Source organism: Ictidomys tridecemlineatus, chromosome 4 (assembly GCF_052094955.1).
Source record: "Ictidomys tridecemlineatus isolate mIctTri1 chromosome 4, mIctTri1.hap1, whole genome shotgun sequence".
NCBI classification, from domain to species: domain Eukaryota; kingdom Metazoa; phylum Chordata; class Mammalia; order Rodentia; family Sciuridae; genus Ictidomys; species Ictidomys tridecemlineatus.
Window position 1 is genome coordinate 202,796,641 of NC_135480.1, and position 13,591 is coordinate 202,810,231.

Here is a 13,591-nt window from a genome sequence, read left to right on the forward strand (position 1 = left end):
TAAAACTCCATGTGGTCTCACAGTGTCCAAATCTCGTCCCTCCCGTCTGGCCACCCAGCACCACCCCAAGGCCTGTGATCCTACTACGGTTTGTGTGCGGGCTGCTGCTTACAGGCACGTGCTGCTCGGAGTTTGGGGTCATCTTATACCATGACCCTGTCACCTGGACTGCCCCGTCCTCTGCACGGAGCTAGGGCTGCGAGCTAGGGCCGTGGGGGCGGCGTCACTCCCTCCTCTCAGTCGGGCAGGAGGAAAGCCTGCGCTGGCCCTGCACTGGGTCTTCCAGGCTGAGAAGACCGCATGACTTCCGTCCTCGACAGGCAGCTAAACCAGGGCCCTGAGAGCAAGGGACTCGCCAGGATCCCTTGGCCCATCTCCCTGCAGCCAGGTTTCTGCTGAAGGATGCCTTAGAGGTCATCTGCAGGCACCATAGCAACGGGGCCGCCATCGTGTGCAGCTAGAACACACCAATAAAACACGGAGAAAATGAGTGTATTTAAATAGAGTGAGTCAGGGTCCTATTTTTAAAACCCTGAAACAAAAAGCTGCGTGGACAAGAAACATTCAGAAGCAATTACCCCCTCCTCCTGGGAGCGGATCAACCCGCCTGTCTCTCCCGCCTTTGCACCCCTTTCTTCCCTCCTCCCTGGTCCCCTAGGGAGACATGAGGTGGCTGTAGGAGGAGTGTGGATTCCCGGGCAGCTGGAGGGTGGATGGAACCACCTACCAGTCAGTCAGTGCTGAGAAGAGGAGAGGCCCTGTGGGTCAAGCCCCGCCAGCCTGGTGGCCAGTGCCAGGGATTTAGTGGACACCAGGCCTGTATGTAGCTTCCAGCAGATTGTAAAAGGGAATAAACTAGAAAGAAATAAGAAAAAGGAATGCTTTTTTGTTTTTCACACTTAAAGAGAAGGGCTACAGCTATGTCGGCGTCACAGCTGACTGTGGAGCCCGTGCCCTGAGGAGCCCTGTGTGGCTCTGGGGACTGCAGTGGGGGAGGGGGGCCGTGGCTCTGCCGCTCACTCCTCAGCCAGCGGTGGTTCCCTCAGCCCTGGCAAGCACAGGGAAGGCCTGACCTCTGCCTTTCTTCTCCCCAGGACACAATCGAGGACAAACTTGACACCAAGCACTACCCGTACATCTCCACCCGCTCCTCTGCCTCCTTCAGCACCACTGCTGTCAGGTGCGTGGACACGGGAAAGGGGGGGGAGACGCCTGGTCGCAGTGAGATGGTAGGACCCAAGAGGGCCCTCCCTCCGCTGTGCCCTCACCAGAGCCTGGCTCCGCCTGGCTTCCCGCTCCTCACGGGCTCGTCCTCCACTGCTCCTTGCCCACTCCACATGGCCATGCAGCCTCCTTGCTCGTCCCTGAACCAGCTAGGCCTGTTTCTGCCTCAGGACCTTTGCCCATGCTTTTTTCTTTGACTGAAATTATATGTCTCCACAAGTTGGCTCTTGTCTTCTTCAGGTCAGCCATCAAGAGTCGCCTCCCTGGCCTTCCCTAACCTCCCTGTTTAAAGTCAGTAGACAGGTTCATGGCAGCCCTGCCCCTGACAGCCCAGGTGTGGAAACAGCCCACCTACTGTTGATGGCTCCACAGAACATGGGGTGTCCACGCAGAGGCTCCTGAGAACAGTCTGGGCCGAGCGCACGAGCTGTGGCAGCACTGTTAGTGGCTCCAGAAAGGGCATCTGACGCTGGGGACTTCGGTTTACCAGGGCAGATGCTCTTAGTCCCTCTGTCTTCTCATGCTCGTCCCGCTGTCTTCTCTCCCGCCTCTCCTCTGTCTTCATTTTTACCCCTTCCCAGGACCTGGGTGGCATCTGTGGCATTGGCCCCCCTCTGATGGCAAGCAGTGCTGGGGCCAGGCTGCTTGGGAGCCGAGGGGTGTCAGATTGCCAGGGAGGGAGGCGGAGAGTTTTAGGTTGGCCGGAACAGAACCCCGGGGCCTTCCTGCCTGGGCAGGGCCTGCAGTGCCTCCCGAGCCTGGCTATGTCCCAGCAGGCTCTGCCCTTCCTTTCACTTTTCCTGTTTTATTGTCCTAGCAGCCGCCACTTCCACCTGCTTCCCAGGTCCCTGTGCAGGGACAGGCCTGTCAAAGGTCTGCAAGGCTCTGGCTCCCCCTCCCCCATGCAGCCTAGACAGGCTCTGGGCCTCCCAGTACCTGACCCCATGACACTGAGCTCTGTCACTTCACCATTCAGACCTGCTGCTCTCCCCCACCCACCCTGTTAAACTGTGGCCCCAGGTGGGCACGGATGGCCTCTTTCTTGGAGAACCAATCCTCATGAGCCCTGGGCAGAATGTGTTTTCCCAGGAGATCCGTGTGACAGTGTGGAGACAGACCTCAGACACTGTCATTGCTGCTCGGTGCCCTCAGTGTCCCAGACACACTTGATCTGGAGCAGACGTTGTGCCTGTGAAGCTGCTAAACTTGACCTGAGCTGAACCTCCGGCTGCGCACGTGTCTGAGAGTGACAGTGTCACCACAGAGACGCTAGTAATGATCTTTGTGCAGCCAATGGCTCAGAGATTGCGCTGCAGCTCAGAAAGCAACAATTATCAGACGGCTGCTCTGTGCTGGGCGCGGCACTGGCACTGGTGTGCACAGACACTCACTTGCCCCTTTCCTCTTCTCTCTCTCAGCGCCCGCTATGGGCACTGGCACAAGAACAAGGCCCCAGGGGAGTACCGCAGTGGGCCCCGCCTTATCATTTTCATCCTGGGGGGCGTGAGCCTGAACGAGATGCGCTGTGCTTACGAGGTGACCCAGGCCAACGGCAAGTGGGAAGTGCTGATAGGTGAGTAGTGCATGGGCTCCGGAGCAAGCAGCTGCCTCATCGCACTGTGACCCATCCCACGCTTTGGTGTCGCACCTGTCTTAGGTTCCGCACTGCCCCAGCAAGACGTAGTCCTAGGTAACCGTTTGGGTGGCAGAAATTGAGGGGCTAACTGTCCCTTCCTCACATCTGCGTGGTGAGGTGGAAAGTGCCTGATCAGAGAGTCCAGCAGACTCAGGCCCAAATGCGCTCTGCCACTGCCAAGCGGGGTCACCTGCAGCAAGTGTCGTGCCTTCTCCAAGCCTCCATCTGCTATGCAACCACACAGGGCTCAGCACCCACACTTGCAGCCTCCAGCTGGGCCCGAGGTGGGAGTGGCAATGTCCTAGCGTCAAGCCTCTTGGCCTGGAGGCCACGGAGGAGGTGGGAATTACTGCCTTCCTCCCCTACTTCAGTGGGGAATGATGGACGTTGCGGGAAGATACCACCTAGAACCCCGTCCTGATCTCTGGGTTCTATTGAGGGCTCCTCTGTCTGGCTCCTCCCGGGTTCTCGCTGCTGCAGCCTTTCCAGGGTCTCATGCTGGTTTCTAGGAGAGGAAGCAGTGGCTCCAGTGGCCTCCTCCTTCCCCTCCGGGAGCCGCTGCAGTTTCTAGGGCTGGTGGGGGAAGCGTGAGCTGGGAGAAATCTTGCTTTCTCCAGTCGCCCTCCTTGTGTCCCTTCTTGCCCTTAACACAATGGACTTGCCCCTGCCCAGGTGTCCCTCTTGCCACTGATTGGCAAGAGGTGACCATGTGCACAGGCCTGGCCAAGCCCCATCCTCAGCGGGAACACGCCCGTGCTGAGCAAGGCCTGAAGTCAGAGACCTGGACCCTTAGGAAGGGGTGTGCTGTGCTCCCAGTGGGGACTTAGGCTCTCTAGGGCCTGAGGACTGCCTCTCGGGCCACTTACATGTGAACTGCAGCAGGGGAGACCCTGAACTGCCCCAGAGGAAAGGTCTCTCTGACTTCTGCCCATAGGTGCCCACTACCGGGCATAACTCCAGGCTCAGTTAGTATCTCAGTAACAGGTATCAGTTTTATTTCTCCAATGTGGAGCAGCCAGGTCACAGTGCCCCCAAAGCCATCCAAGAGAGCAGGCTCCATAGACCAGTCCGTGTGACTGCTCCCGGGTTCCTCAAGATGGACCAGATGGGGTCCACCACCTTCTCACTACCATGACCCTCCCAGCTCCCTGGGCTTCCCTGTCTGGCCACCAGGCCTCCCTGTAATTATTTCTTTTTTTGTGGTGCAGGCCCCTGATCAGCTCTCTGTCCCCTGCTTGCCTGTGTTGCATGAATGTGTGGATAATCCCGAGCTCAAACACAGCTTTTCTGGACAGACGCTGTCACGACCAGGCTTTGGGTGTGATATTCCCCTTCCCCTTTGCACCTGCTTTCAGTTTCCCTGAGGGGAGGGGGAGCCTGGGGCTAGGATGTCGCCCATGCAGGTTCATGGAGGCCTTGTGCAGACAGCCTATGTCCGCTGTGTGGCCTCAGCTGCTTCCTGCACGCCAGCCACCTTGCCTCTGTGGGCGCGTGTGCATGCACGTGTGCGCAAGCTGTGCATCTTGCTTCCTCACGCCTCATTGGCTGCGTACAGTGTAGGCCTAAGTTGGCATGCTCCTGTGACGTACCTTGTTCAAGCAGTCAGCTGGCCTCTGTTCTCCCGCAGGTTCTACTCACATTCTTACTCCCACCAAATTTCTCATGGACCTGAGACACCCCGACTTCAGGGAGTCCTCTAGGGTATCTTTTGAGGATCAGGCTCCAACAATGGAGTGAGAGCCAAAGAAACAAAGTAAAAGCAGCTTATTACAGAAAGAAACTCTTCCACTCTGAAGGGTTTTCTTTGATTATTCCGTCACTCTTTTTTTTTGTTTTTGTTTTTTTCCCCTTTTTAGTTTCTTATTTCTTTGATTTTCTTTTAACAAGAAAATGCTTGCAGTTCTTAACACCGATTGAAAATGTGTTCAGTGTGCCTCGCACCCTGCCCTGAAGCCCTTGGGGCTCCGACCTGCCAGCTCACTCATGCCCTGGGTGACACGCTGCCAACTGGACAGCTGCAGGACACTGGGTGTAAATCAAAGTGACAGTGACCACAGGAAAGTCCTCAGAGAGGGAGCTGGAAGCAGAGGGGCACTTGGCATGCCAAGCCTGCCCCCAGGAGTGGCCCTGTGGGCACCGTCGGGGAATGTAGGCATCCTGATGGTGACTTGGCTTGGGAGGGTGAGAGTGCGGACACGAGGCAGGGGCCATGTCCAGCAGGCAGATCTCCCGGGAGACCCAGGGGCACCTGCTGGTGAGGAAGGCTTGGCCGGAAGCGTTAGAATAGACTCTGGACATGCCAGTACCGTAAGACGGGTACTTCCCATTGAACGAGAGCTAACTATTGGTTGGTCATGAGCTGCTGCACGTGCGCTTGGTGCACGCCAGTCCCCAGTGGGAAAGACTTCTGTCTCACGTTCCTCTGCTGAAATGGAACTTTATAGCCAATTGCTAAGAAAGAAATTCCCCTGTGGATCTTTGGAGAATCAAATAATTATACCCTCTCTTCTCTGATGTGTCTTGGTAAGGTCTGGAGCCTTTTTGGAGAAATTCACTCTTGATGTTCTGTGGGGCTTTAAAGAACACCATCATTCTGGGTGTGATGGCGTATGCCTGTAATCTCTGCGATTAGGGAGGCTGAGGCAGGAGGACTGCCAGTTCAAGGAACTTAGCAAGATCCTGTCTCAAAATAAAAAGGGCTGGTGGTGTAGCTCATGGGTAGAGGACCCCTGGGTTCAATATCAAGTACTGCAAAAAACGAAAAGAGAGAGAGAGAAATTTTTGACATTGTCCTCATTCCTTCTACTTTCCACCCTCCACTGTTAGGAAACTCCGATAATGTGTTTAGGTGGAAGTGGCAGACTGATCACAAGCCCTCTGTCCCAGCATTAGTGTTGCATCCTTGCTGATGCTCAGGGATAGGCACCTTTTGTGTCCCTGACTTTGATACTCCACTGACCATGGGCTCTGAAAACACCCTTTGCCCTGAGCCAAGTCATGGCCCCGTGAGTCAGGGAACAGAGTCCTGTAAGCAGTGGAGAGTGACCTGAGCTGAGAGCCAGAAGTGGACTCCAGCTCTGCTCCTCCACGAGTACCTGTGTGACAGAGGTGGTCACCCCCGTTCCCAAGCCACTGTATATGAGCACAAGGGGGAATGAACTGCAGCACCCCAGGCTCCTTTAGGCTCTGGCGGTGGTAATTCAGTCAGTGCTCTTTCTTGTGAGTGTCAGGAGAATGGCCCTTCAGAACCTTGGCTTGGTGACATCAGAAGATGCTCACTTACATAAAGAAAATGGAGCTGTATCTGGAAGGGAGGAAGAGAGGCCACCACTTATCTCCTCCTCTTCCCTCTCCTTGGCAGAGGCTGGCATGCTCCAGGGAGCCAAAAGCTGAGTGCAGCAGCTAGTAGCCAGGTCAGGGAGCTGGTGACAGCCCTGGCTTTGGCCCCCATCATTCCTGGGCTCACCTTCCTCTAGACAGCAAGGCCAATGTGGGGAGGTAGGGATAAAAGCAATTGTTAGAAAGGAACAGAGGGAGGGAGGGAGGGAGGGAGCAGAGAGAATATTCCCTAGAAGCAGCTCGATGATTGTTAGATCAGGCGCCCGGCCTGTGTGCAGGTGGCAAGCAGGTGTGTGACATTTGCTGCAAGATATATTTGAAGACTTCCAGAAGGACACCAAATGTTTGACAGCAGAACACTTGTAGGACCTAAAAGAATCGCACCACACCTCTCTCTAGCTCCTGAAGAAGCAGCCTTTCCTTTGCAGAAGCTTTCCTTGACATTCCATCACGACCCCAGAGAGGGCCAGCTGCCGTCAGCACAGAGTGGGCGTAGACAGACTCTAGTTATATATTCTTGGCTTTTGAAATAGTTTGCCAGACAGTTTGGGGTTTTACAGAGCTCAGCTAAGGAGTGGTGAGGCCCCAGGCAAGGTGGTGTTCACCTTCAATCCCAGTGACTCAGGAGGCTGAGACAGGATTGAAAGTTCCTGGGCAACTTAGCAAAACCCTCAACAAGTCAGTGAGACCCTGACTCAAAACAAGAACAAATGCAAAGGGCTGGGGAGATGGCTCAGTAGAAGACACCACTGGGTTCAATCCCCGCTCCCGCCAAAAAAAAAGAAAAAAAAAAAGCAGCAAAACACAGAACCTGGTACCAGCAAGGTCAGAGGTCAGGGAGCAGGTAGTCTGACCTGCCCTCCTGCTGTCCTGCAGACAACGCAGCCTCCAGTGAGCTTGAGTTCACTCCTCCATACCAGTTTTGTGTTGGTCTATCTTTTAAGAGGGATGAGTTTCCGCCTGCCCAGCACTGAGATACCCCCAGCAGGCATTGTGCACAGTGACAGTACCTCACTCTGTCCTCTCTTCTGTCACTGAAGCACCTTCCCCAGGTCTGGATCACAGGGAGCCAGTGTGGACGGCAAAAGTGCAGGTCCACCGAGGCTCCTCGCAGTCGCCCAATCATGCCTCTAAGCTGTCCACAAATGACATCTTTTGATTAGGTTCCATCTCTTTAGTTAAATTAGGCTAAAATACCACTCCTGAGGGGACGTGCAGGAGGCTGTGAGAAGCAAATGGGAGAGCTCTCAGGCTAGGCTGGACCCCTTGGCTTGCATGTACTGCTTGTGGTTTTATGTTGAATCCTTTGTTTCTCTAGGTTGGGGGCAGGTGACAGCAGGGCTCAGGTCTGGACCTGGTTCAGAGCCCAGCTGCTGTTAAGCATCACTGAACGTCCCCTCCCCTCCCAGGAGCCCCAGGGCGCCCAGAATCAAAAGACCAGAGGCCCTGCCATGCTACCAGCCCACCTTCAGACCTCCTTCTTGCCACATATGTTTGAAAGTGTGGGCTGGTCACCGCCCCAGCCCTGGAACCTCAGCTCACCTGCTTGCCCTTAAATGTGCCCATCCTCAGGCGCCTTCCTGGGTATTCCAAGTCAGTAGATCTGTTCCAGGCTGATGCAGGGACAGCCAGACCAGCTAGTCTGAGAACTCTTGGTGTCAGACCCCATCCGTGTGGAGGGAAAGACCTTCTCCCGTCACAGCTCGCCGTGTCTGGCCTGTGGCTTTGGAATGTGGGGGTAACATTTGATTAGGCCTCCGCTGGGCTTAGGAAACCACTGCTCACATTTCACAGTCATCCTGTGACATGGAACAGAAGGGACCCTCAGAGCAGTGAACCCACCTGCTACTGTCTTCTGGAGAGCTGTGTGGTCAGCCACCAATGGGTTCAAATTGAGAATATTTGAACATGTGACTTAGGGACCCCAGTTGTTGGTAGCATTCATGGTGGACATTGTTAGAACCATGCAGAGCCCTGCACATCAGGCTTTGGCTTCCAGGTGATTTGGATTAATGCCAACCAGCCTAGTCCCTTTAAAGAGACCAGTAAGTGAAGGCTCAGGAATGGGCCTGTTGCTAGGACCTTAGTGGCCTCATGGGCTGTCCCCAAGGCTAAGTCCTAGAGTTGTTCTTCAGTCAAGACTGGGAATGCTCAGTGATCAGATAATGTCAGAAAATTCTACAGCAGGAGTCCCTGCTCAATCCTAATCTGCTTGTAAACCAGTGGGGAGCACTTTCGGATCGGCATCTGATCAAAGGAACCCCTTTGAATTTGTCCTTGAATGGAGTCTGCCTTCTTGTTTCCTGGAACCCTTTTGGGTGGCTGGGGAGCAGAGCGTTGGGGACAGTGTTCTCTGGCAGGTGTACGCAGGAAACCCTAGTGCTTCCGGTGCTGCATCCAGTCCACTGGCTTTCACATCCAGACATGACGGCCGGCCGCGGGGAGCTGGGATCTGGAGGCCCTCGTTCTGGCAACTGTTTCTGCTTCAGAATTGGAGACAAGCCTCAAAACATTTCTGTCCTTTCTCCCCTTTGCCTTTGAGCTCCTTTAGGACTAGTAAAAGATTCCTAAGCGCCCCATAGTGAATGTGGGGAGGGGTGCTGTAGAAACACCCAGGGTGTCACTGCTCGAGGAGCCTCAGGCCTGCAGATAGATAGCAGTCAGCCAGAGAGCGCAGGGGCCAGGGCAGGCTGCGTGCTCAGGGCATCACGCTCTGCATCCCTGGGAAGTAACCGAGGACAGGCTCCTCACCCAGAGCAGCGAGTGGGGCCTGGGGCCTGGACCTCAGAGAGCAGGATGTTGAAAATTTCTCTCACACCAGAGAGAGTGTTGCAAGTTTCCTGCTGCTCTAGACCCACCAGGGAAGCCCCCAGCTCCCACAGCTCCAGGTCAGCGCAGCAGCAGTGGTGAGCGGCACCCTAGTGGAGGCACAGCCAGAAGTCAGTCCACTTTTGCCTGCCCTTGAAATGGAAATCTGGCTCCTGTGTTTCCGCTCCTCGTCTGCCATGAGGCCCTCCCTTGCCCAGGTCTCCAGGGAGGCACATTTTCAACCTCTTTTGTTTAGTTCTTTCCCACCAGGATCTTTCTTTGAAGTCCACTGCTGCATGTGGCAGGTCTCATGCTCACACGTCACCCAGTCACTTCTGTTCTGTTTGATCAAGTCCATGGCCAAACCACACGATCCATGCATCATTTTTTACTGCACTTATTAGATCTCTTTCTCTCCTTATGAAAAAGGGCTTCATTTTTTATTTATTTAAATTTTTATTTATTTATTTATTTTTAGTTTTGCACTAGAAATATATCTAATTCCATTAGCTTAAACTTTTGCAAGCATTTCTAATCTCTTACAATGTGCGGTCTCTGCAAGGTAAGGCCTCAGGTCCCCGCCCTTTCCCTCACACCTGAGGTCCCACCCCCGGCAGGCAGCGCCAATCAGCTGGCTCCGAGGTCAGTGCACCCCACCCATGTCCTTGCGACCAGGCACACACAGACCCTTGCCAACCCCAGCCATTCTCAACTTTTTCCCGTGGCCAAGTCATTTGGAGTTTCTCTCCCTGGCCTCACCTTGAGATTGAGACATGCCGCCACCCTGTCACCTGACAGTTGGTGCTGGCTCTGAGGAGAGGTGGCTCTTTCCCTGCTACAGCCTGGGACCTGCTGAGCCAGATGATGCATTTTGTTTCGCCACAGCCCTCGCTGTCTCCCTGGCCTCCTGTGACAGGGGCCTAGACGTCCAGCCCCAGCCCCCTCCCGGCTTCCATGGACCTAGACCAGGGTGGGGGAGGCACATGGGTGCAGATCTGGGCGTGGAGAAGGGCAGGAGAGGAGGATGGGGAGCTAGAGCGGGTGAGCTCACTGTCTTCTCTGCCTCCCCAGGATCCACGCACATTCTCACCCCACAGAAACTGCTGGACACGCTGAAGAAACTGAATAAAACAGAAGAAGAAATAAGCAGTTAAACAATAAGCCGCCCCTCCAAGCCGCGCCCTCCCACTGCTCTGAGCCCCTAGCGCAGGCCGGTGTCTTGCTGCCTCCCCGCCCTGCACGCCCTGGCCGGCCCGCACTGCTCGTGTTTAATGATGCCCTCCTCCAGTGTGAACCGAGAATAATGCATTGTGTTTTTTAAAAAGATATATATGTATCCTACAAGAAGTTCCTGTGCAAGCTGCAGAAATTTTGGAATTCTTGAGAATGAATGGACTCCTCCCCCTCATTTATGATCCTGTGACCTTGTACATAGCCACCTTCGTCACGTGCAAACTGCTCGAGTACGGAAAGGTAGAAGTTTGGGTCTTTTAAAAATGTGTATTGGGTTTTTCCTGTTCTTGCTGGGAATCACAGAGCTGTCTGTGTCCTTCAGGTATTTCACACTGAGGATTAATCTGTTACCTCCTCTCCTGTTCCTATCCCTCGGTGTCTGCTCACATCCAGATAAGCTGGGAAATGACAATCAGGGGACAGACACCTCACAAAGTTGAGATGGAACTGGCTCTTTGCTTTCCCTCCCAGCTTGTGCCCCAGAGATGCAGCTGTGGGTGGGGCTGGAGAGTGTCCATGAGGCCAGGCTGGGTGTCCCCTGCTGTCTTCTGCAGTGTGGCCCTGCTTCCCCAGGCCTGTGGCCACACTGTGTGACCCTGAGAAAGATCCTTCCCAGCCTAGGTCACTATGCACAAGACAATGAAAAGCAGACTCCTCCCCAGACGGAGAAGCAGTTAGGGTTGACCCACTGACCAGGTCCCTTGCCTGGGGCATCACCCCTCACAGCTCCTGTTCCCCAGAAGGATCAGCCTGGGTCGAGTTCAAGGTCAGGACTGGACTGGAACAGGTGGTTCCTGACAGCCGTGGAGAAGGGCCCGTCGGGCTGATGCTGACGCTGTCCCCACTCCACACGCAGCCTTGTCAGGTTGTCCTCAGTTTAAGATACTTTGTGGTACTTTATTTTGAGTGGTGTGCAGTCATATGTCATCGTGGTTGTGAGAGGCCCATCGTCTTTCTCCTGTGCAATGGTGTCGCTGTGAAGCAGAGGGGAAGAGCAGGTGCTGGAGGTGCGCCCGTCCCCAGGTCTCAGGAGTGAGCACACGTCGTTCTGCTGCTGTTGTCGTGAAATATAATGACAGTGGAAGTCACAAAAAATGTCCCCTGCCCCGGCCCTCGCCGCCCTTGCCTCCCGCAGACTGTGTGTATATTACTGTGTCTCGTGACGTCCTTGCAAACGTGATGTGCGATTGCCCCGCCCGCCCGCCCGCCTTCCTTGGAGAATAGTCCTGGACGCACTGTCACTGTGGTGTCCTCTCCTGCTGGCTCTGGAATGTCCTGTGCACTCTACTTAGCTCCCAGGTCTCCTGTCGCCTTCTCCCCTTGAGATCCTGCCTCCTTAGGACAGAACCCTAGGACCCGCGCTGGTTGGTTTCTTACGTCCCCGCTTGTTTTGTCCCCTCCCTCCGACCAAGCAACGCTCACGCTTTAGAACCTTGTTTGTCAAACATGTTGGTTTTCCTTTCTCTGTTATTTATATAAAAAATAATTTATCAAAAGGATATTTTAAAAAAAAAGCTAGTCTGTCTTGAAACTTGTTTACCTTGAAATTATCAGAATCTCAGTGTTTGAAAGTATTGAAGCACAAACATGTATCCTCCGTACCGTTCTGTACTGAAGCACTTGAGTCTAATAAATAAAGAATCAGCGCCCACTGCTGCTGTCCAGGGCCCCGGGCTGCTTTTACTTTGGGGAGTAGAAGGAGAAAGGCTGCACGATGGTCGTGCAGAGGAGGCCACCACCCCATGTTGTGGCTCGAAGCCTTCCAGATCCAGGTCACTGCTGCGTGCATTAGGTCTGTAGCCATCTCAGATTCTGGGACAATCCACGGAGCTGCCTCGGCACTGCCTAGAAATGAGGCAGTCCTTCCCTGTCCCACCCTCTGCAGACGCCTCTGCTCAGACACTGCAGGGATCAGATGCCACTCCAGCATGGTGCCCCTGATTCAGGGCATCCCTTCACCAGTGTCACTGTCCCCTGCTCCTAGCCCATGCGTGTGATGACCTGCTTCCAGGTTGGAATCTGGTGCAGGTCTGGCAGGTCTTAAAACTTGCTTGGGACACCCGCCCCCCCCCCCCCCAGGGAGACCTCAGTGAGGTTGGTCCAGCTTGTAATTCGACCCTGAAACCAGAGTCAGGGTCACAAGGGAAGTCTGCTGGAATGCCGGGCACAGGGCAGTGGAGCCTTTTGAAGGAGCTTGTGTTTCCACTTTTTTGTCCTTGGGCCTCTGAAACCCTGTTTGCTGTGGTTTGGGTAGAGTTTGAGCTCGTGCCAAGGGTTCACGTGTTGGGACCCTGGTCCTCAGTGTGTCGGAGCTGGGAGGCTGGAGCTGGGTGGGGGGCTGGGGGCTAGTGAGAAATAACTAGGCAGTGAAAGGGTGCTGCCCTGGGAAGGAATCAGTGGGGTTCTAATTCCCCTCCTAGGACTTTGACTTCCTGTCTTGCCATGAGCTCACTCAAGTGTTCCACCATGATGCTATTAGCCATGAGGTCCTGACCAGAGCTGATCCCAGGCCAGTGCCATGCCCTCGAGTCTCCAAAATGGGCAGCTAAATAAACCCATTTTCTTCGTATATTACCCAGCCTCAGATATTTCATTATAGGAACAGAATATGGACAAAGGCACCTGCATAACATGGAGAAATTTAACAACTCGAGGCTGATTGCTAGAATCTGTACTGCCATATCCCTGGTGAGACCTGCCTTGTAAGGAAGTGACGATGACAACAACTGTTTATCAACCATACCAGGCCACTCACAAACTTTGTCCTTAGATGGGTCCTCTCCCAGTTTACAGATAAGAAGCTGAGGCCCAGAGAGGTGCAGAAACTCACAAAGCTCACTCTCCTGGGGGGATCTGACACCCTTTGTCAGTCGTTTCTTCACCAGGAACAAAAACGCCATAGAATAAGATCCAAGATTGGAGTTTTTAAATTCTAAATTGTTCTAAAACTAAGTTCACATTAAAGCAAAGTAGATCCTGTTTGTTTTTTCTCCCCAGGGCTGTCTGTTCCTGCAGCCCAGGGGACAGCTCTCTAGTCTCTGATTTCTTTCTGACATCCTTCTGTCCTGGCTTTCCATCACTTCTGTCTCCCTCCTCCCTCACTGCCAACCAAGAGCAGATGAGAGTGGCACCTTGCACTGGGCCAAGGTCCTATTCTCTGTTTAGAGCAGCCCAGAGGAAGCCAGTGGCTCTTCCCCAGGGGTCTCCAGTGGTACTCTGTCCTGAGGGGAAGGGTCTGAACCAACGGAAGCTTATTCAAAGCACTGATCTCTAGCCACATGGTTCCAATGACAAGATGGGCCCCTGCACTGCAGCTGTCACCCTGCCCTTCCAGAGGCCCAGGTCCATACC

At 54.2% G+C, this 13,591-nt stretch overlaps 1 protein-coding gene across 4 annotated transcripts in view; it reads left to right on the forward strand.

Annotated features, from left to right (window-relative positions):
* Nucleotides 1-11,891, forward strand: part of Stxbp1 (syntaxin binding protein 1) — a 66,787-nt gene extending 54,896 nt beyond the window's left edge. For 3 of the 4 annotated variants that reach the window (XM_005320989.4, XM_040286365.2, XM_078048288.1), the window contains 4 exons: nt 1,095-1,180; nt 2,643-2,797; nt 4,488-4,613; nt 10,079-11,891. In XM_005320989.4, the coding sequence (XP_005321046.1) occupies nt 1,095-1,180; nt 2,643-2,797; nt 4,488-4,597 (351 nt within the window). In that variant the 3' untranslated portion in view covers nt 4,598-4,613; nt 10,079-11,891. The remainder of the gene's footprint in view (nt 1-1,094; nt 1,181-2,642; nt 2,798-4,487; nt 4,614-10,078) is intronic. The other variant, XM_005320990.5, reaches the window with a different exon arrangement.
* Nucleotides 11,892-13,591: the final 1,700 nt, after the last annotated feature.